The following is a 22,987-nucleotide window of genomic DNA, read 5'->3' on the forward strand; positions in this document are numbered from 1 at the left end:
CCGACAGAGTCCAGCGGGCGCCCTCCCTTCCGCTGGCGAGGCCTACCCATCCGATGCCGTGAGCATCCAAGTTCCCGTCGGACGCTGCGAGGGCACTCCCAGATGAATGACTTAACTCTTTATCAAATCACGCTCGTAAAAATCTTGCGTCATCGAGTTGACAGTTCAACTGCCGAATGGGCTTATCCGTCCGATGCCGTGAGCATCCAAGTTCCCGTCGGATGTCACGAGAGCCCTCCCGGTCGAACAGTCAAGCTCGTTTTTAGTAAATACCTTCTCATGCCCTGCACTTTTGGGGGGATTAATTCCACATCATTTTACGATTGCTGTCCTGCGCTTACCTGGCTTTTATGGGGGGAGTACTCTGGGTTCGGGCCTTACTCCGAGCTCGGAGCCCTCCCCCCGGACAGCACGCCAAATACGCATAAACTTATTGTACTAATTATATGTAGATGTGAACTCGTGAAATGATGTTTTATTAACAAAGTTCGGGAGGAGCAGGTTCAGATAATTAACCAAATTATGCACAGCTGGAGATTAATCAGTAACTTAAAGACAAGCACCCAGCCGAGACCTTGGTATTGCTTCAACTGCGGCGAGGACGGTCACATCTCCTCAGCTTGCAGTAACAATCCAAACCCCACTCTCGTCAATGAAAAAAGAGATCAATTGAGAGAAAAGCGGCGCCTCTGGGAGGCTAAAGAACACTCACCAGATTGTAAGGATTTTTAGATGGAGTCTCAGTTGCAGGGCAAACTGAGGCTGAAGCAGTTCACCAATGCCCTGCTAAAGATAAAAGTGATGCCAAGCCCAATTTCAGTGCTGCTTTGAACCGATCTAATGTTAGAAAACACCCCTTCAGAGTCCTGAAAAAAACTTATAGGCACAAAAACTACAGGCCTAGTTACCATCCAGGGCAAACAGTTCAACTGTCTCCTTGACACAGGTTCGCAAGTAACCACAGTCACCAAGTCCTTCTATGACGAATACCTACCTGAGCAACAGATCGAACCACTCTATAACCTTCTGGAAGTTGAAGGGGCCAATGGTCAATCTGTGCCCTATCTTGGATATGTCAAAGTCACAATCACCTTCCCAAAACAGTTCCTTGGAGCTGAATATGAAGTCCTAACATTGGCCTTGGTTGTTCCAGACAGCTGCACTTCAGGGTACAAGATACTGGTTGGTACAAACACACTCGATGTAGCGTATGGTATGTGCAGAGAGAAAAGTCCAGCAAGCCACCATCCTGTCCCAAACGGCTACAGGACTGTGCTGAAAGTACTTCAATTGCGACAGGAACAAAGTCATGACAGTAACATCGGACTGGTAAGGATGCAAGGCAGAGACAGAAAACTCATTCCAGCTGGAGAAACAGTTGTTCTGGAGGGAGTGGCATCAGTTAAAGAGTTCCATACTGAGAGGTCTGCTATCATGGAGTACCCTTCATCCTCTTCTCTGCCTGGGGGGCTGCTAGTAAAGCCCTGTCTCGTTGATCTACCAGGCAGACTACCAGTTGTGGTCTCAAATGAGTCAGAACACAACATCATTATCCCAGCTAAGTGTGTGATTGCTGAGCTCAGTGCAATCCAGGCCATTCAGTCTCACAGACAGAGCGTGACCAATCCATCTGAACCAGAACGCTCCAAGGCAGCTGACCTAACCTTTGACTTTGGTGAGTCCCCGGTCCCTCCAGAATGGAAAGACAGAATTACTCAAAAATTAAATAGCATGCCTGAGGTCTTCGCCCAGAACGACACTGACTTTGGAAGGACAGACAAAGTCAAGCATCACATCAAACTGTCTGATGAAACACCATTCAAACTCAGAGCTCGGCCGATTCACCCACACGACGTAGAAGCTGTTCGTCAACATCTTCAAGAGCTTCTCGATGCTGGGGTGATCCATGAAAGTGAGTCTCCATTCTCCTCTCCAATCGTTGTAGTCAGGAAGAAGAATGGTCAGGTACGCCTCTGTATTGACTACAGGAAACTGAACCTGCAGACGGTAAAAGATGCCTATGCACTTCCGAGGCTGGATGACAGCTTCACAGCACTCTCCGGTTCCAAGTGGTTCAGCGTCCTCGATCTAAAGTCTGGCTACTATCAGATCGAAGTTAACGAGATTGACAAGCCAAAGACTGCCTTCGTATGCCCACTTGGTTTCTGGGAGTTTAATCGCATGCCTCAGGGAGTGACAAACGCCCCAAGTACCTTCCAGAGACTGATGGAAAAGTGCATGGGAGACATGAATTTGAGGGAGGTTGTCGTTTTCCTGGATGACTTGATAGTCTTCTCAAAAACTTTAGAAGATCATGAAGCCAGACTCACCAAGGTCCTCAACCGCCTGAAGGAGTATGGGCTCAAGCTGTCCCCGGAAAAATGCAGATTCTTTCAGTCCTCAGTCCGGTACTTGGGGCATGTGGTCTCAGAGCAGGGGGTGGAGACCGACCCGGAAAAGATTGCAGCACTAAAGACCTGGCCAGTCCCTCAGCATCTAAAAGAGTTGAAAGCCTTCCTTGGATTCTGTGGGTATTATAGGAAGTTCATTAAAGGCTATTCAAGTATTATGAAACCCCTGAACGACTTAACATCTGGTTACCCACCTCTAAGGAAGCACCCAAAGTCCAAGGAAAGGAGTGGCCAATACTACCACCCCAAAGAACCATTTCTGAACCGTTGGACTCCCGCCTGTCAACAGGCATTTGAGATGATCATCGGCAAGCTGACAACGTCCCCAGTTCTGGCCTTCGCAAATCCTGCACTCCCTTACATCCTTTACACCGATGCAAGTTCCACCGGCCTCGGAGCGGCCTTATATCAGGAGCAGGAGGGACAGCTGCGTGTCATCGCCTATGCAAGCAGAGGGTTATCATGTAGTGAGTCCCGTTATCCAGCTCACAAGCTTGAGTTTTTAGCGCTGAAATGGTCTGTAACGGAGAAGTTCAGTGACTACCTCTATGGCAATCAGTTCACAGTAGTCACTGACAGCAATCCCCTTACCTACATACTTACCTCAGCCAAACTCGATGCAACCAGCTATAGGTGGTTAGCTGCTCTCTCTACCTTCTCCTTTAAGCTCCAGTACCGCCCCGGAAAGCAGAATGGAGATGCTGACGCACTATCGCGACGTCCCCATGGTGACCTGCGTGACGACCCCTCATCTCAAAAAGAGTGGGACAGGATCCGCCAGTTCACACAACACCATCTATCAGATCCAGATAACATTGATGCTGTGGATCAAGGGGTTGTTCATGCCATCTGTGAGAGACAACTTATTTATTGCGCCAATGATGGAATGGGCGGAGATGGAAGTATCTCCCTCGTCGAGAGCCTTGCCATCTCTGGAGATGCTGTACCTGACAGCTTTGAGCAGGAAGATGAGCTTGGAGGGCTTCCCATCATCCCACACTTATCAGAGGCAGATCTCAGAGACAAACAGAGAGCTGACCAGTGCATTAAACATGTCATCTCCCAGATTGAGTGTGGCGAGAAACCCCCGCCCACTGTGAGAGCTGTGCTTCCAGACCTCCCTCTGTTGTTGAGAGAGTTGACCAGGCTTGAACTAGTGATGTATGTCTCGAGACCGGTCTTGGTCTCGAGACCGGTCTCGAGACCACTTTTACGTGGTCTCGGTCTTGTCACGGCCTTGACGGTCTTTGGTCTTGGTCTTGTCTTGGTCTCGGACCTCTCGGTCTTGTCTAGGTCTCGCTGTCTCAGACCGACATAGTGGTCGGGGGATTTAGCAATACAATACTACAATATCCACGACGAAACAACGTTCGATAATGCAACATTATTATCAGCAACAGAACGGATTGAAGCGCGCGTCCGAGTCAAGACAGTGCGCTGTGTGCGCGAGGCGCGAGTCACACGAGAAAACACTTTATCCGCGCCACTGATCGCAGCGGCAACGAGCACTTTGATCACTTGATTTAAAAAACACATATCAGTGACATGATGGGTTTTAACTTCATTCAGGAGATTTTGGGAAACTGCACAACTGACAGATGACTTTGAGCGCACCGCCAACGTGTGTGTGTGTGTGTGTGTGTGTGTGACCATAGCGACAAACTTTCGACCAACTTTCGGATCCTGCACTTAAGCCTATAATTTCGTTTTTAAACATTTTATTATGCATTTAAAAGTTGCAGAATGGATTCATTTGGACTGGAGACTCCGAAATCAGCAGAGATAGGCAGGCATTTGCTTAGATGAATTTGTGTCTTTGATATCTGTCTGTGTGTGTGCGTGCGTGCGTGTGTATGTATGTGTGTGTGTGTGTGTGTGTGTGTGTGCGTGTGTGTGTGTGCGTGTGTGTGTGTGTGTTGTTTTATTACAGTTTTGTATTTAAGATGGCGTTAGACTAAATAAATGGTCTTTTAAATATCATCTGCATATCTCTGTTGTGTTGACTAAACATTAGGCCTAATCCAAGTTTATAATTGTGTATCTTTAATTTGATGTTACGATTTCATCTACACATTAAGTATAATTTCAATTGGTTACATATTTCTCATTCTTTAGACAACTTTGTTGGAGGAGCAAGATGGTGTTGGAGGTGTTTGATGTTTTGTCAGATGAACCAGTCAGTACCAGTCATGTCAGTCCTCAACAGTACACAAAAGTTAAGGGAATCTAATAGTGCAGTAACAACTGTCATGGAATTGCTACACATAGTTGATCTCACCCAGTCTGCAAAAATATTTACAGTGAGCTCACAGTCACACACATGACATGGTCTGTCTCTGTATTGTTCTGCCTGTGTAGTTGAAGTAATACCGTCTAATATGTATTGAATGTAAACTGCGGCTGAACCCTAGTATGCTGCTGTTCTTGAATTCATACAAGTTATTGCTTAGCTTCAACACTAGTCTGTTTTTTTTCCCTCCGGTCTCGACTTGGTCTCGGTCTTGGTCTCGACTTGGTCTTGGTCTTGACTTGGTCTGTCTTGGTCTTGGTCTTGGTCTTGTCTTGGTCTCGATACCCTCTGGTCTTGGTAGTGTCTTGGTCTCAGTTTAGGCGGTCTTGACTACAAGTCTAGCTTGAACTGCGGAATGGCATCCTCTATAGAACACGCCAAGAAGAAGGCCAAACACAGTACCAGCTAGTCTTACCTGAAGAACTTCGTGAGACAGTCTTGATGAGCCTGCATGACAACATGGGTCATATGGGAAAAGACCGCACGCTGGACTTGGCCAGAGCCAGATTCTACTGGCCGAGGATGGCCTCTGACATTGAGAGGAAAGTCAAGATGTGTAACAGGTGTGTGCTCAGGAAAACCTTACCTGAGAGGGCAGCACCTTTAGTGAACATCATGACAACAAGACCGCTTGAACTGGTCTGCATGGACTTCTTGTCCATTGAACCGGACAGAAGTAACACGAAGGACATTCTCGTGATCACAGATCACTTCACAAAATACGCAGTGGCTATTCCAACACCAAACCAAAAGGCTCAAACGGTTGCAAAGTGCTTATGGGACAATTTCATCGTCCATTATGGTATTCCAGAGAAACTGCACAGCGACCAAGGTCCTGATTTTGAGTCGCGGCTAATCAAACAACTGTGTGAAGTTGCAGGCATACAGAAAATTCGAACTACTCCGTACCACCCAAGAGGCAACCCGGTGGAACGTTTTAACCGCACCCTGTTAGATATGCTTGGCACTCTGGAAAACCAGGATAAGTCACACTGGAAGGACTTCGTGAAGCCTTTGGTCCACGCGTACAATTGTACCAGAAGTGAAGTGACTGGGTTCACACCGTATGAGTTAATGTTCGGACGCCAGCCACGCCTGCCAGTCGACCTTGCATTTGGCTTACCTGTCAAAGAAGAACAACAGAAGTCACACTCCCAGTATGTAAAGCACCTCAAATCCCACCTTGAGGAGAGCTACAAAATAGCTACAAGGAGTGCTGCTAAGGTAGCTGAAAAGAACAAAACAAGGTTTGACAAGCGTGTGACTCCTTCTGCTCTGGACATTGGAGACAGAGTACTTGTCAGGAACGTACGCATTCGTGGAAAGCACAAGCTCGCTGATAAATGGGAGTCCACCGTCCATGTGGTAGTGAGGAAAGCTGGAGACCTCCCTGTCTATACAGTAAAACCAGAGACCGGAGAAGGCCCCTGGCGCACGCTGCATCGAGACCTCTTGCTCCCATGTGGGTTCCTCCATGTAACACCAGAAGAACAACCCAAACCACTTGAGCGCCGCAAGACACACCAGACCATTCAAAGTGACCCAAGAGAAGTTAATCAGTCTTCAGATGAGGATGATATCATTCCTGTTACCTGGTCCCAAAAAGAACCAGTTCCAGAGGTAACCAGATATATTGTCTCGCGAGATGTTCCAAGACACCATGGTCCAAGCCATTCTAAAGAGAATCTGATGACAAACCTCAACAGAGTGACTGATGATTCTCCAGCAAATTCGAATAGCCTACCTGATGTTACTCCAGTCAACCAAGTAACACTGAACCTGAACTTACCTGGAAATGAACCTGTGGAAATAAAAGACCTACCTGGAAATGAACCTGTGGAAATAAAAGACCTACCTGGAAATGAACCTGTGGAAAGAGAGACAGACTCACCTGGAAATGACGACCTTGTGAATGGCTCAGATGAGGACTATCCTGAACAACTTCCAGTCCTCTCCGATATGCCAGAATGTGATGAGACAAATGTCCTTGAAAATGAAGGAGAAGAGGAGATTAAGGAGACAGAGGAACAACCAGATACTGATGACCTGATCAGGAGATCTGAGAGGAACCGTCAGCCACCTAGGCGGCTGGACTACACTGAACTGGGAACCCCCTTAGTCACAGTGGTGAAATCACTCTTTCAAGGGCTGACTACTGTGTGGGACGACATCATGAGTGAGATTGATGCGTCGGCTCATCCCCCTGTTCTGTCCCCTCCGGTGATAACCATTTGAACATTGCCATGCACAGGGACGTGCATAAGTTTGGAGGGGAGAGTGTAACCCGCACAAGGTTACTGGAGTGCAACCCTCTATTCCGCCAGAGGGTGGCGCGTACACCCCCAGTGAATCTTTTAATGATAATCAATACACCTTTCCTCCGGTGAAGACGCTGCTAGAAAGCAACAAGGACTGGTATGAAAAATATCCTCTGAAGGAAACAAATTCAAAGAAAAATCTCCAAATATTATTAAATATTGAAATATTGTGTGTCCATTAGGTTGAAAGTTGAGAGAGAATTAAGCCGCATGTCTTTGCGAGCTCCTCGAGAAATCTCCGGTAAGGATGATAATACTAAGTGTTATGCTGACTGTGCTAGCTCTATTATGGTGCAAAATACTGTTCTTCTAAAACCAATCGGAGTTGTGACCCTGATTCTTGCTGTTTGATACCATATAGACACAGATTCGGATTTTTTATGTTGTTTGAGATGCTCGTAAAAGATCGGTAATCGCGCTAGCCGCGTGCTAATCGCGTGCAATTCAAATGTGAATGTGTTTTGATTTTAGCTCTGCTGCTAGCTCAGCTAGACTAGTCACCACTGTAGCAGATCTTTGATGGTATTCACATGGCTAAAGGTGACTTTATACCCTGTTTTGTTGACTTACAAGTCATTTAATTGAGGAGTGTTTATCCTCTTGTTTGTCATATGTCATATAAGGGCGATTTAGTTCATTTAATTGCCAATATACATATTTGATATGTATATGAGGAGCAAAAGTCTTAACTGTTAAAAAGAATAAATATATTAAAATGTGATGTTTACAATGTTATTAAGATGCTTAAATAGATTTAAAAGGTTAAAAAAACATAAATATCCGGTTTCAGAAATCCCATGATTTTATATCTATACTGTGAGATGGAAGTACATGATTGATTGTTGTTCATTGGAACTGACTTATGTTATGTGGTGTGATGTGTACCTATTCATTTACATAATGATTAGAGTATTTATATCCTTTACAATTGGTTATATTTGATTTGACATTTGAATGGAGAAAAGATGATTAGATTTGAACCGAAATGAGGCATAGTAACTAATGCATTCTGTACTGTATGTATAGATTGTTTTTTTAGAAAGGGATAAACCATCTGAATCTGACCCTGGTGGTCAGTGGCGAGCCAACCACAGAAGTGAACGAACCAAGAGCCTGGTGTGGCCAGCCGTGGCATCTTTGGAACCATCATCATCCTGTGCCTTCATTTGAAACTCAGATAAGAACACACGTAAACCTACCCGGGTAGTGAAAAGAGCATACACACTCCAAGAAACACACACACACACCAAGGACTTCCATGGACTCTTCCATTTTGTTTGAGTTGTTTATTTTGGGATTTTATTGTGCACTGTGCACTCAGGAAGCCAGCTTAGATAGGCAGGGAATGTAAATAACTGTCTTCAATTTTGTGTAATACATTTCTCAAATTTACCTGATTTGTGTTGTCTGTTCTCTGCTAACTCTTTTACTATTTCAGGCTCTGTAGTCGTACCTAGACCTTCTGATAATAGCCAGCTTTAATTCATAGCTACTTAAATTAGTTATCGGTTACACTGACCTGAAACGTGGGTTACACATTGAATGCAACCCACTAAGCAAAATGATGTCCAAAAGACGTCTTTTCAACGTCTTTGTCACAAAAATCGGACGTTGAAAAGACGTCCACTGAGGGTCTAGAATGAAAGTTTTTATGACGTCTTTTTTTTGACGTGTTCTGCACGTCCGATATAGACGTTCATCGAACCTTCGTACAAGGTTAAAACTAGTTCAGATGTGGCCATTGTGGACATATTTCAACATCATTTATTGTCTCATTTAGACATTATTACTTTGACTATTGCTGTCAGATGATCTTAGTGAGAATTAACAGAGGTTAGATGTTGATATTTGTTTAATTTGAAGTGTCACCATTGTGGTGATCAGTGTTTGCTTTAGTTGGGCTCTTGGTCCCCGTTCCTTTTACTTTAACTTTTATTTGACTGCTTTAACTGTGTGTTTGTAAAACACAAAAGTTGTGGCAGAGAAAGACAATAATAAGTAAGATCAACTGTTATCAGCTTATGGTTGATGATGAAATCATCACAAAACAAGCATCAAATGTTGTCAGATGTTTTGACATTCATAACCAACCTTGTGGAACTGCAATATTGGTGTGAAAAGCATTAAAATGATCACTTATTTGAAGGTGTATATAAAGCATGTGCACATGATGTTTTGAGCAAATGTATCATATAGTCACACACAGACATCAAGATTTTGGATATGATTCACAACAACGGTGACAATTAAAACAAAAAAGCTTGAGAATCAAGGATGAGATTTGTACTATGAAAGCTACCCATCATGCATTGCAGCATGAAGCTTTATTTTTAATTGTCACCATTGTTGTGATTCATGTGCAAAATCTTGATGTCTGTGTGTGACTATATGATACATTTGCTCAAAACATCATGTGCACATGCTTTATATACACCTTCAAATAAGTGATCATTTTAATGCTTTTCACACCAATATTGCAGTTCCACAAGGTTGGTGGTCTGAATGCCAAAACATCTGACAACATTCAATGCTTTTTTTGTGATGATTTCATCATCAACCATAAGCTGATCTTACTTAGTATTGTCTTTCTCTGCCACAACATTTGTCTTTTACAAACACACAGTTAAAGCAGTCAAATAAAAGTTAAAGTAAAAGGAACGGGGACCAAGAGCCCAACTAAAGCAAACACTGATCACCACAATGGTGACACTTCAAATTAAACAAATATCAACATCTAAACCTCTGTTAATTCTCACTGAGATCATCTGACAGCAATAGTCAAAGTAATTATGTCTAAATAAGACAATAAATGATGTTGAAATATGTCCACAAATGGCCACATCTGAACTAGTTTTAACCTTCGAGGTTCGATGAACGTCTAAATCGGACGTGCAGAACACGTCAAAAAAAGACGTCATAAAAACTTTCATTCTAGACCCTCAGTGGACGTCTTTTCAACGTCCGATTTTTGTGACAAAGACGTTGAAAAGACGTCTTTTGGACATCATTTTGCTTAGTGGGAAGGTAGATTTTATCAGCTCCAATTGTTTGGAGTTAGAAATATATAACTCGCGCTGCATATTTAGTAATTTTGCCTCAGATACAGGATTATACATTCGCTTTAACAAGCAGGTTGTTCATCACCACGGCAACCGCTCGCCTGTCATGCTGAATGCGATTTTCGTGTTTAAAAAGTAACTATACATAAGAGATGGAAAGATGCAGATAACTATACATTATTTAAGGTTATTTCTATTCGTTACGATATTTATATATGAACTGTTGTTGTCAAGTAAGCTTCATTCCCTGTTGCGATCGTGCACTCCTCTAAACTGTAGCCTACGGGTGCGTCACTGCTCTAGTTGACTGCTGCGCTTTTCCCCCCGAAATATCACTTTAACAACAACCCTTTAGAAAACGTAATTCCTTTGTGGATCCTCTTGATCTGCTTTCTCCGTGTTTCTTTGACAAACCTCAGTGTCTCAGTCTCTCGCACGATGCATGTAAGTTAACCACGGCCACTTATTTACATGTCGCGGTATACACAGAATAATAAAAATCTGTTACGGTTTACATTTTCTACCGCGGTAACGATATATACCGTCATACCGCCCAGCCCTATGAGACAGAGCTTATGTTTTATTGAGATTGTAAAAAAACCACTGGGTGGATTTTTATCATTCTATGGTGGTTTTGCTCACACACTGCTAACACACATTTATGTTCAAACACCATGTAAAAGTGAATTTTGCATAATAGGTGCCCTTTAAAGTTAATGAGATAATTAAGTGATTAATTAAGAGATGATTGAGCATTAGTGATGAACACCCGCTTCAGCCACAGACTTAGGGTCTGTTTACACGACACCGTTTTCAACTAAATACTTTTTATGAGTTTTGGCCGTTCGTTTCCACGACAACAAAGAGTCAGTTTGGGTGCCTGAAAATGCAAAGGAAACACTTCTGAGTTTTAAGCATATTGTTGTCGTGTAAACATACCCTAAGATGAAATCAACTGAAGATAAAAGAACATTACATCTCTCAAGATCTCAGCAGAGGAGGATTAAACAACTCAAACAGCATTACCAGATTGACTTAATTTAACTCTGGGGATTTTGCTGTGTACAAAGTAGACTGATTAGTGCAAACTAGTAATTAGATGAAATATTTTATTTTAGTTTTTTTATTGTTTTGTTTTTTGCACATTTGTGCAGATTGAATCAACTTTAATAAAAACAAAACATAACTGCTTATTTTTTAAATCAGAGGTTGAAGTCTTCATGGTTGGACCCAATGTCACCTTAGATAAAATCCCTCGACTTGACACGACAAATTCTTCTGTGGACATCGATCTCATTGGGATCGCCAAGAACAACAATGAAACAAGTATGTGAGATGTGTTTTAATACATTTTTAATAAAACATTTTTAGAAGATATATCACTAAACCACATTTAACTAAAGGTTTTTATTGTGTTGAATACAAATTTCTTCTGTGTCTGTCACACAGGATCAGCTGCTGTGGCTTTCATGAGTTATAACACAATGGAGAATTTACTGAAGCCAGACTTCTTCAACACATCAAATGACACGATTAAAACCATGATGTCCACTGTGATCTCAGCTACTCTTCCCAAAACCACCAACACTACACTCACCAAACTAGTCAACTTCACCCTCAAACACATCAGAGTGAGAGACTGAAATGTGTTTTTGTCCAACCTGAGAACTGATGAACATCTGAAAACATCTAATATTCAGTGTTGTTATATTTTCTGCATGTTCTTTCTTCTTTCTGCAGGAGTTTGACCCCAACGGTTCTCTGTCCTGTGTGTACTGGAATATCAGCGAGTGGATTGTAGATGGTTGTTCTGTTTTAGAGACCAACAGCAGCTACACTGTGTGTTCCTGTGTTCATCTGTCCACATTCGCTCTCATCATGCAAACCAGCCACCCATCAGAGGTACGAGAACATTTATAGTGAGCATTGAAGAACAGCACAGATTTGGCACTCATGTACACAGCAAAATCCCCAGTGTTAAATTAACACTCTCAGTGTTTATATGAGTCCACACTACAGTGTTATAAGTAACACTGAAGCAGTGTTAAAGTTAATGAGATAATTAAGTGATTAATTGGGTGATGATTGAGCATTACAGACACCTGATGTTAACAAGCAGAATCACTGAAGGAGAAAATTAACGTAAAGTGACACCATTATGGTGATCATTGTTTGCTTTAGTTGGGCTCTTGGCCCTTACTTTTTTAACTTTAGAGTTTGTTTGGTTGCTGTAATTCAGTTATAACAACCAGCTGAACAAAGAAAAAAGGTGATCTTATGGTTGTGTTTTAAAATAATCATTAGTTGGCCTGAATCACTGAACTTTCTGAGTTAAGTTTATCTTATGGATTATAGCAGCACTGTCCTTGTCGAGCGTGCCATTTGTAACTTTTTTTCAAGGAAATCCAAATAATAAAATCAATTACAAAAAAAAAGTAAACAGTGTTTTATGTAGGCACACACAGACATCAATAATTAGCGTATGAATCTCAACAATGGTGACAAACAGATCAACTCTGACCATAAGCTCATTAATTATTCATGCAGCAATGCATGATGGGAGCCATGAATCAGTTTTGATTGGTGGCACGCAGAATGCACTGCAACATGCTTTATAATTGTCACCATTGTTGAGATTCACAGGCTGATTCTTAATGTCTGTGTTTAAAAAACGTATGTGAACAACATTTAAGAAATTATTTGGATTACTTTGTAAAAGTTTAAAATATTATCCTTTTCAAGGACAGTGCTGCTATAATTAATAAAATAAATTTAACTCAGAAATTAGGCTCTATATGAGTTCAGTGATTCAGGTTAAATGATTGTGAAATAAAGATTATTTTAAAATACAACCAACACCATCAGATCTCCTTTTCTCTTTGTTCATAACTCAGGTACAGCAGCCAAACAAAATGTAAAGTTAATGGATTAAGGGTCAAGAGCCCAACTAAAGTAAACACTGATCACCATAATGGTAACATACCAATTACGATTTTCTCCTTTGGTGATTCTGCTTGTTAATATCAGGTGTCTTCAATAATGCTCAATCATCACTCAATTAATCACTTAATTATCTCATTAACTTTAACACTGCTTACCGCACAGGTGTCAAACTCAGTTCCTGGAGGGCCACTGTCCAATACATAGCCTAGTTCCTACATGACGTCACAACATACGGGCATTTGCCGACCCGGCGCCATTTCTGTGGGCATGCTGTGGGCAGAACATTAGAAGAAGAAGCTGAAACGAGTTAATTTCGTGATAAAAAGTGAAAATGGTCATCTCCTGCTGGGTCAATGGATGTTCAAATTGTGCCGGAGGTTCAGTTAAATTTGGATTTTACAGTATAAGTTACCCATCATTAGACTTCATGAATGTGAGAAGTCAGAACAACGACAGAGGTTATGGCTGGCGAGGATAAACAGGAAAGAAACTTGAATGATGTCACGTATTCAAAATGATGAGGTATTAAAAACATACAAAACAACATTGTTTCCACTGTTCGATCGCGCCCGCGCCTCTCTCTCTCTCACTCACTCACTCTCACACACACACACACACACACACACACACACACACACACACACAGAGACAGACAGACAGACACACACATTCCAGCATTGCAATCTCAGATTATGTCCCTAAAGAACCCGCGTATAAAGTAGTTCCGCATTCCATTAATTAATTTGCACACGAGTTTTATTTATTTTTATACTGTGTATATTCATGCTACTTTTCCATTGATTGCACTTGAGCAAACTGATTGTTCCAGGCTCGGAATTGCTCACATGTGTAAAAACTCCTAGCCAATACCAGATAATGGTACACATGATAATACTGTATCTGAGGCAAAGCTGCATAATCAGTGCTCAGTGCTTCCTTCGTTAGCGCATAAATCCACACCATTTATGACAGAAATTTTCGCATTGTACCTCTCTCTGTCTTGTGTTAATAGAGTATCTTTATAATCTTTGTCACTTTGTCTCTTCATGACTTTCGTAACATTATAAACAGAAAGAAATATTTGAAATTTGCTTGTAAAACTTAGTAAACACAGCAGCTTATGCCATCAAAGATGGCGTCTCTGGTGAGGTCACGTGACATTAATTCGCCTGTGGGAACTATGTATAGAGTTTTGTTCCAACCCTGCTTCAACACACACACACCTGCAGTTTCCAAATAAGCCTGAAGGACTTGATTACCTGATCAAGTGTGTTTAAGTAGGGTTGAAGCTAAAATCTGCAGGGCTGTGGTCCAGGAACTGAGTTTGACACCCCTGGCTTACAGTGTTATTTATAACAGTGGTTTTCAAACTGTGGGTTGCGACCCACTTGTGGGTCACACAGTGAGAAAAGGTGGGTCGCACAAAGGCACTTAGCTGCAGCTAAATTTACGTTATGATGAGTGAAACAAAACCAGTCCGATTAATGACCAAACGACTCTTAAGTGAGTTTTAGCGCCCGGCAAAGTTAATTTTTGTCCCGCCAAAGTCTTATTTGATTGGTGAGTAGCCTAATGTAGATGAACTGCTGCGCTTGTGACAGTCACAGTGCATGTTTAACTGAAAGAACAAACAGAGAGAGACTCTGTCGCGCGCGGTCTCTCTCTCTCTCTCTCTTCTGAGCCAGGCGAGTAAACAAGTCTTCACCGTCTCCAAACTAAGCGCTCTCTTGCTCTCTCTCCTGCGCACATATAAATCAAAATAAATCGACACGGTGGTAAAATGTCGAAAGACAAAGTTTCATGTGGAGCATTCAGAGATTTTTTTCCCTTAATTACCGCTGGGTGAATTGTGCTACATAAGTTGTTGCTTATCTTCTCTGAAAAGCATCCCCGACATTCAGCTGACATAAAACAACACTTTAATTAAACGAATAAAACTATCCAGTGATGAAATGTTTTCTGTGTTGACACAAATCTTGGATGTCCATGTCCTAACTGCTGGGATAATCACACAACGCGCATGAGACGTCCAATTCGCGAACTAATGACTCCTTTGAACCGATTCATTTTAATGAATGGATAAAACAACTGATCTTTCCAACAGTGAACTCGGGAGACGTCTGAATCGGTGTATAATCAGTAACACTTTACAATAAGGTTCTATTTATTACATAAATTACATAAAAAGTACAGTTTGCTTACTCAAGCATAAGCTTTAAAATAAATAAAACTCCTTGTTTTTTTTGAAAAGCATATGACTACATTTTTCCACACAGTGCTATCAAGAATCGATAAGAGAATCATTAAAGAATCGGATTGATAATCAGAATCGTCGGTGGCATTATTATTATTTTTAAAATCTTATCATTTCCCATCCCTATGTGAAGACGGTAACATTATAATCAAACATTAAAGAACATTCATGTTTTTGATAAGAGTTAAAAGTTTAAAATATTTTGCTAACATGAGGTCTTGTGTCACTGTCAGTCTTATTACATCAGTGCAAAACTAGGGTATGCAGATTAAGACCATCAGCTTGCATTGATTATGTAGCAAAAAAAAAAAAAAAAAAAAAAGGTGCGACCAAATCATGCTGGTGCGACCAACTGAGAAAGTTGGTAGCACAAGTGCAAGTGGGTCTTGAGATTGATTATACTTGTCTAGGTGGGTCCCAGAATGAAAAAGTTTGGGAACCCCTGATTTATAACACTCTGAGTGTCGACTCATATAAACACTGAGAGTGTTAATTTAACACTGGGGATTTTGCTGTGTACTCTGACATGTTTTCTCAGAGCGACTCACTGCTGGAGCTGTTGAATATGGTGTGTGTGATCGTGGGGCTGGTGTTCTTCAGTTTGGCCCTGTTGACCTTTGCCCTTTGTCAGTGGAGTTCTGGAGTGAATAATGTGGCTCGAATCAACCTCTGTGTGAGTCTTCTGTTGGCTCACCTTCTGTTCCTCCTCACACAACAGTTCCTGAGCCTCATACGCCCTCATCAGGTGAGAATGATGAAGGAGCCCTACAGCTCAGCACAGTCTCACTGAGAATCATCATAACCGTCTCTCATGATCTCCAGGTGTTATGTGCCGTGATATCAGGTGTGCTGCACTTCCTCTTTCTCTCCGGCTTTGTGTGGATGTTCATTGAAGCTCTGCTGCTCTTCATCTGTGTGAAGAACCTATCACAGATCAGCTCCAAAAAGAGGGAGGTGCTTAACAGTGGATACCTGTGTGTGATTGGATATACGGTTGCTCTGGTTGTGGTGGCCGTGTCTGCTGGGGTGGAGCCCAAAGGCTACGGAAGTGAACAGTGAGTTTAGTTTGAACGACTCAGAGATCAACACCTTCATCCGTCATGTTTGTTCATTGATTTTTTCTGTGTGTGTGTCTGTATCTTCCTCCAAACAGGTGCTGGATTAAAATAGATAAAGGCTTTTTTTGGAGTTTTCTGGGACCTGTTTGCGCCATACTAGCAGTAAGCACATTTCTCATCATGACTTTGTATTAAAAGGAAAACAGTGATTAAAGATTAATTCCTGTTGTTTCTCTTACTGTGCAGTTAAACATGATTCTCGTCATCTGCATCATCATCAATCTGATCCTGACCTTGAAAAATCTGAACGCTGAAGTTTCACAGATGAAGCGAACCAAGTAACAAACAATATGATTTGAACACTCCATGAAATGTGTATATATATTGTTTTATGCTGCATATTTCTAGACAACTTTAACCTTATTTTGATTATTCTCAGGTTAGGTAAAGTCAAATGTGTCCTAAATCATAAGCATCTGAATTTACATACTCACAATCCATAGGTCAGAAGACTTCTTCGTGGTCTCTTCAGCTCACTTTATTAGAAATCAAAGACTTTGGCAGGCGAGAGTAAAAGAGTTTCTTAGTTTCAATTAAATATAGTTTTATTATCTACAGGTTAATTAGTTTACATATAAAGTACTAATATAAAAAACAAGACAAAACAACATCAAGAGTAAATCGGAGAGGCCATTAAGAATCAGCGTCTGCCTTCATCTTCTCCTTTCAGCCTTGTATAGTCCATCTGATTTCTTGAGGTCATCTTTGGAAATCCCCTCATGAATTATCAGTCTCTAACAGACAATTTATCCAATCCTAAGTCTTGAGGTGTCTTGAGTTCTGGGAATTCCTTTCGGACCTGTCTTTATAAAGCCTTCCTTCATCAGACTTTTCTTCTTTGTTGCATTCTGCACTTCATCCGCAACACATTCGACGGTAATGCTTGCATTTTTCTTCTTTCTTTAGCAAAGCTCTTTCTAATACATGTTTTGTTCCTCTCTATGCTTTTTAATTAATGCTTGAAACATTAAGTGTGGTATGTTTTTCTTTATAAACCACTTTCTCAAAAAAACAACAAAAAAAACATTTTACAATTACAATTGCAGAGTTTTTCTTCATAAACCACTTTCTTAATAAACAAGTTTCAAGTGTGGTTGATTACAATACAGAAGTGTTCTACAGACAAAAATGTGATTACACACAAAAAGGCATACTTATAACAGGACAATTGCAGATTTTCCACAATAATATAATCAATAAATATATATATTAACTCTCCATCATTCTCTGCAGGATTATGACATTTAAAACACTGGCTCAGTTTGTGATTCTTGGTTGCTCCTGGATTCTGGGTTTCTTCACTAATGGCAGGAAGGAGCTGGAGATCCTCTTCCTGATCTTGAACTCCCAGCAGGGAACCTTCATCTTCCTGGTCTATTGTGTCCTCAATGATGAGGTCAGACATCAGTATAGACAGTCTACCCGAAAATCATCTCTCACCTACTTTATATTAAAGGGATAGTTCACCCAAAAATGAAAATTAGCCCATTTTTTACTCACCCTCAAGTCATCCTAGGTGTATAAGACATTCTTCTTTCACACAAATACAATCTGAGTTATATTTAAAAATGTCCTGGCTCTTCCAAGCTTTATAATGGCAGTGAATGGCCGTTTCTGTTTTGAAGTTCATAAAAAAGTGCATCCATCCATGATTAAAGTGCTCCACACTGCTCTGGGGGGTTAATAAAGGCCTTCTGAAGTGAATCGATGTGTTTGTGTGAGAAAAATATATCGACTAAAATAACTAGCTTCCGGCAGATGGTCGACTTGTGCCAAAAGAGTAACCAGTGACGCATGTACGACGTAGATGTAGGAGTAGCGTAAGCTTTGACGCCCCTCGCGGTTCAAACAAACAGGGCTGGGCAACAAACTCAAGCTCCTCCCACATTTCTCTCAAAAAACAATTATTTTTAGACTAATTTGTGACTGGTGTTTTGTTTTGCTCTATCTCCGCGTTCGTCATTATGTTGTGCGTCAGTTCAAGGGTTTACGGCTCTTTCGCCGTAAATTGATGCGTACGGCCGTCTACCGGAAGTTAGTTATTTTAGTCGATAAAGTTTTAAATATGGATATTTTTCTCACACAAACACATCGCTTCACTTCAGAAGGCCTTTATTAACCCCCCAGAGCAGTGTGGAGCACTTTAATCATGAATAGATGCACTTTGATGGATTTCAAAACAGAAATGGCCATTCACTGCCATTATAAAGCTTGGAAGAGCCAGGACATTTTTTAATTTAAATCTGATTGTATTCGTCTGAAAGAAGAATGTCTTATACACCTAGGATGACTTGAGGGTGAGTAAATCATGGAATAATTTTCATTTTGGGGTGAACTATCCCTTTAAGTTCATTTTTCATTTCTCATCTTCTAAAATTAAATTCTTGAAAAAGAACCTGGACATGTTCTGTGTTTTTTTTTTTTTTTTTTTTACCAGATTTTAAAACTATTTCTCTTCTCATTCTTGTCCAGGTCAGGCAGCAGTACAGGAAGTTCTTCAGATGTCTTTGCTGTGGACTCAAATCAAACACCATCAAGAAACACTGAAGACCAAAGCATCCATATTCAGCAAAGGAAGTGCCATTATTATAAAAGTGATTCTGTCATGATTTAGATATTATATGACCGTCTCAGCTACACATTTCACTAGTTAACATGCTATACATTTACAGCGGTCAATACACTTATGCGAATCTATACATTTCTTTAAGTGCAACATTTCTTCGGTAGAGTAACTACCATGATTTTAGAGGCTTTTATACTGGGTTACACTTTTAATATGCTAAAAAAATAAGAAGATAAAGCAATTGTTTTTCAGTTTAAAGTGTTTTATTAAAGCAGTGTGATATCTGTAACATTTCAAATCTTATTTTCTTTTAAATAATATATTCAAAACTCAAAACAGCCCATAACTCATAATCTCACAATCCAAAAAGATCCCACAGAAGTATCCCACTGAATTTGTGAATAAACAAATTCAGTTTCACAATTAAAAACAATTAATAACATAAATTACCTGTAATAAAAAAAAGTTCCATATGATTTTACATAAGAAATGAACCACAATATCAATAGTTTGAATCATTTACTTTAAATAAATCTAGTATTTGTTAAAATTTGTCCTCTAGCTGACTTTGAGCTTTTGAGTTTCTCACCATATAACTTCTGCATCGAGTGTTGTTTCACATACTTAGAAGCGGGAGGATCCAAGCATCATTTTGAGCCACCACAATATTGGAAATGACTTTTAATGGCATCACATTAGACCGTATTAGCAGAAAAAATACAGGCTGCTTTCACAGAAAGACTTCCCTGAGGTGTCCAAAGGATCAGGCTGCTGATAAGAAACTATATTATTGTAGCCCCGCAACATCACAACATGCTCTACTGTCCATCTCTGGAATAAGTAAACTTAGATGTGTTAGATGTGTGTAGTTGACAACAAAACGCTGGCCAAGAGATCGCAGCTGGAGACTTTCTGCTAGACTTGACCCAAAGGAAACATAGGTTAAAAATGTACATGACAAACACATAAACCAGTCTAGTCCATCAAAGGTTTGGTTCAGATAGTCTCTCATTGGCAGTACATTACAGAATAACAGTTCGACAATTTCAGCAGCCTCTCATATTCATCCTTTAAATACTATGAAACCAAAAATTCCCAATGGCAATGTATCCAGCATTGCAGTATACACGGCTCAAGAAGCCGGCAAAACATTTGCGATAGTGTCCTTGGCAGTCTGGCTTAATCTTTCGGGAAACTTGACCTCATACTCGACAATCAAGTCCCCACGACGATCTGGGGATTTCGGAAGAGGAAGACCCTCCCCGGTGACACGCCGTTTCATCCCAGGACGGATAATGTCTTGAGTTGTTAAGTTAACCGTGCGATTATCCAGTGTTGGAACGTTAACTGTGCAACCACAAAGTGCCTGAGAAAGTAGAGAAGAACGGGATTAGAAAAATACAGACAGGGAAGAAAAGAGTTTGTAAGCAAACTCTTAAAATAGGAGCCCATCTTACCTCTTTGTAATTTTTGTAGGATAAATGATGTCTGATCCGTCTCTTCTGTACACTGGATGTGGCTTATCCTTCACCACAAACACCACATCTGCGGGGATATTTGATGGCGTCTCATCCCCCTTCCTTAGGGAAAGTAATCTTGGTTCCTTCTTTCCAGCCTTTCTTCACTTCCACTGTTAGGATCTTGTCCTCAGTGCGCGTCGTTCTTCCGTCGGGATTCAGGCGTTTGCGGGAGATCTTCATCTTCTTGGTGCAGCCAGTGAACACTTCTTCTAGACTGACCCTCAGGTCGTGGGTCACGGGAGGATCCTGTTTTTTGGTCAGTGCCCCGCCGGGACCTCCCGTGTTAAAACTATATATATATCGCGATATTGTTATGCGCATCTCGTCAGTAAAGCCGGTTCCTTGATTAGTAGTAAATCGCCATCACCTGCTTTCAGATGGAGCGGCATTTACTACAAAGAACATTAGTTAACTGACAAGCTGAGCCATATCGAATTAATATCGCTGACGTATCGCCAGCGATATTTAATGCGATATGGCTCAGCTTGTCAGTTAACTACGGCTCTTTGTACACAGCAAAAACTCCAGTGTTAATTTAACACTCCTGGGAATGTATATGAACACTCAAGAGTGTTGAAGTTAATGAGATAATTAAGTGATTCATTTAGTGATGATTGATCATTATTGAAGACACCTGATGTTAACAAGCAGAATCACTGAAGGAGAAAATCACAAATTGTAAGTTACCATTAGGGCGATGATTGTTTACTTTAGTTGGGCTCTTGAGCCTTATGTGTTTACTTTAGATTTTGTTTGGCTGTTGTATCTGAGTTATAACTGCCAGATGAGCAAAGAAAACAAGTAATAAAATCTCTGTGAGTATTTTAGCGCAATTTTCTCACCTCATGGGATCACAACACTAAGAGATAGTAAATCTTTTCCTGGATTTTTTTTGTGCGTTCCCGAGATTAGACCTTCCTTAACATAATGCCGAAAACCCGAAGTCTCTAGGTGGTCTGGTTGAGGAGTAGATAGAAGTGCAAGATTGGTGCGCACAGACGCACAGAACAGAAATCATGAGTTAACAATCGCAATTTTGTCCGGTGGAAAATTGCGCTAAAAAGTGATCTGATGGTGTTGGTTATATTATGACAATCATCATTTGAACTTGATCACTGAACTCATTAAGATCCTTATTTCTGACTTCGATGTATGTTGTTGGTTACAGCATAACTGTAAATCTGCATAAATGCCCAGAATTTTTTATATAATACAAAGGATTTCTTAAAAGTTGTTTTAAAAAAACTCTTTCTTTTAGGCACACACAGACATCAAGATTCAGTCAATGTATCTCAACAATGGTGACGAGCAGAATATTCAATTAGGAAAAGTAAATTACATAGACAATTCAGATAATAATTTATTCATACCGCAATGCATGATGGGAGCCATTAATGAGTTGTGATTGGTGGCAGCCACTGCAACATGCTTTATTATTGTCACCATTGTTGAGATTCACAGGCTGATTATTGATGTCTGTGTTTCTAAATAAATTCATGTGAAAGTCTTTTGATCAGAGCAATGCTTATTAAATATTTTGAATTATAAGTAAAGTACTGATATAGGCTGAAGAATCACAAAACTGCTGCTAACAAGTTAAACCAAACTATTTTAAACACTTTCATTTTTCAGACCATAGCATGATTATGTCTAAACACAACCAACACTATCAGATCAAACTTTACTTCATTCATTTAACTGTTATAAATCACTAACAGCAGTCAATCAACAGAAAAAATTAAAGTAAACATGTAATGGTCAAGACCCCAACTAAAGCAAACACCCATCACCTTAATGGTAACTTACAATTTGTGATTTTCTCCTTCAGTGATTCTGCTTGCTAACATCAGGTGTCTTCAATAATGCTCAATCATCACTAAATTAATCACTTAATTATCTCATTAACTTTAACACTCTTGAGTGTTAATTTAACACTCTTATTTTAACACTTTACACTCTTGATTGTGGACTCATATACACTCCCAGCCCCAGGAGTGTTAATTTAACACCGCTCCATCTAAAAGCAGGTGATGGTGATTTACTAGTAATCAAGGGAACCGGCTTTAATGATGAGATGCGCCTAACAATATCACGCGATATATCGCCCAGCCCTATATATATATATATATATATATATATATATATATATATATAATAGACAATGCACCATTGGAATGCGCCATTTCCCATTCCACTTCTTGCGCATGATTTCGTGACAAAATGTGGTTTTGGGACCGGATAGAGTCCCTGTTGCAGAACATTTACGTAGTGTCACATAGTGTGAACACCACAACAACTTCAAGACTCCAGAGCAAGTCATGTAACTAAACAGCACAGCGATCTACCAATGTTTAAAGTTGTGTAGTGTGAACTAGGCATAAGGCAAATCTGCAGGACTGGGCAGTTCTAGCAATGTGGTCTGTGAAGTACTGTGAAAACTAAGGATTTGCGCATACTATTTGTTTGCCCACTGATTTTTGCCTACTATATAGGGAAGTATGCTATATG

At 40.6% G+C, this 22,987-nt stretch overlaps 2 protein-coding genes and 1 pseudogene across 3 annotated transcripts in view; 2 read left to right on the top strand and 1 right to left on the bottom strand.

The window, feature by feature from the left end:
- Window positions 1-17,855, top strand: part of LOC308688871 (adhesion G protein-coupled receptor E3-like) — a gene marked incomplete at its 3' end in the record, with an annotated part of 35,080 nt that extends 17,225 nt beyond the window's left edge. Inside the window, exons 3-10 of the mRNA XM_081362311.1 lie at window positions 11,285-11,404; window positions 11,528-11,709; window positions 11,819-11,980; window positions 15,814-16,020; window positions 16,098-16,330; window positions 16,429-16,495; window positions 16,580-16,671; window positions 17,627-17,855. Of these exons, the coding sequence (XP_081218437.1) occupies window positions 11,285-11,404; window positions 11,528-11,709; window positions 11,819-11,980; window positions 15,814-16,020; window positions 16,098-16,330; window positions 16,429-16,495; window positions 16,580-16,671; window positions 17,627-17,855 (1,292 nt within the window). The remainder of the gene's footprint in view (window positions 1-11,284; window positions 11,405-11,527; window positions 11,710-11,818; window positions 11,981-15,813; window positions 16,021-16,097; window positions 16,331-16,428; window positions 16,496-16,579; window positions 16,672-17,626) is intronic.
- LOC308687925 (adhesion G protein-coupled receptor E3-like) overlaps window positions 1-18,940 on the top strand; it is a gene marked incomplete at both ends in the record, with an annotated part of 206,293 nt that extends 187,353 nt beyond the window's left edge. Inside the window, one exon of the mRNA XM_081360745.1 lies at window positions 18,866-18,940. Within this exon, the coding sequence (XP_081216871.1) occupies window positions 18,866-18,940 (75 nt within the window). The remainder of the gene's footprint in view (window positions 1-18,865) is intronic.
- Window positions 18,941-20,091: 1,151 nt separating this feature from the next.
- On the bottom strand, window positions 20,092-20,800 carry LOC308687926 (dnaJ homolog subfamily B member 1-like; annotated as a pseudogene). Its single transcript has 2 exons — window positions 20,417-20,800; window positions 20,092-20,325 (listed from the first exon to the last, which is right to left on the bottom strand). The product of its transcript is annotated as a dnaJ homolog subfamily B member 1-like (transcript).
- Between the last annotated feature and the right edge of the window lie 2,187 nt (window positions 20,801-22,987).

The sequence above is a fragment of the Scardinius erythrophthalmus genome (assembly GCF_964197995.2).
Source record: "Scardinius erythrophthalmus genome assembly, chromosome: 3".
In the NCBI taxonomy this organism is placed as follows: domain Eukaryota; kingdom Metazoa; phylum Chordata; class Actinopteri; order Cypriniformes; family Leuciscidae; genus Scardinius; species Scardinius erythrophthalmus.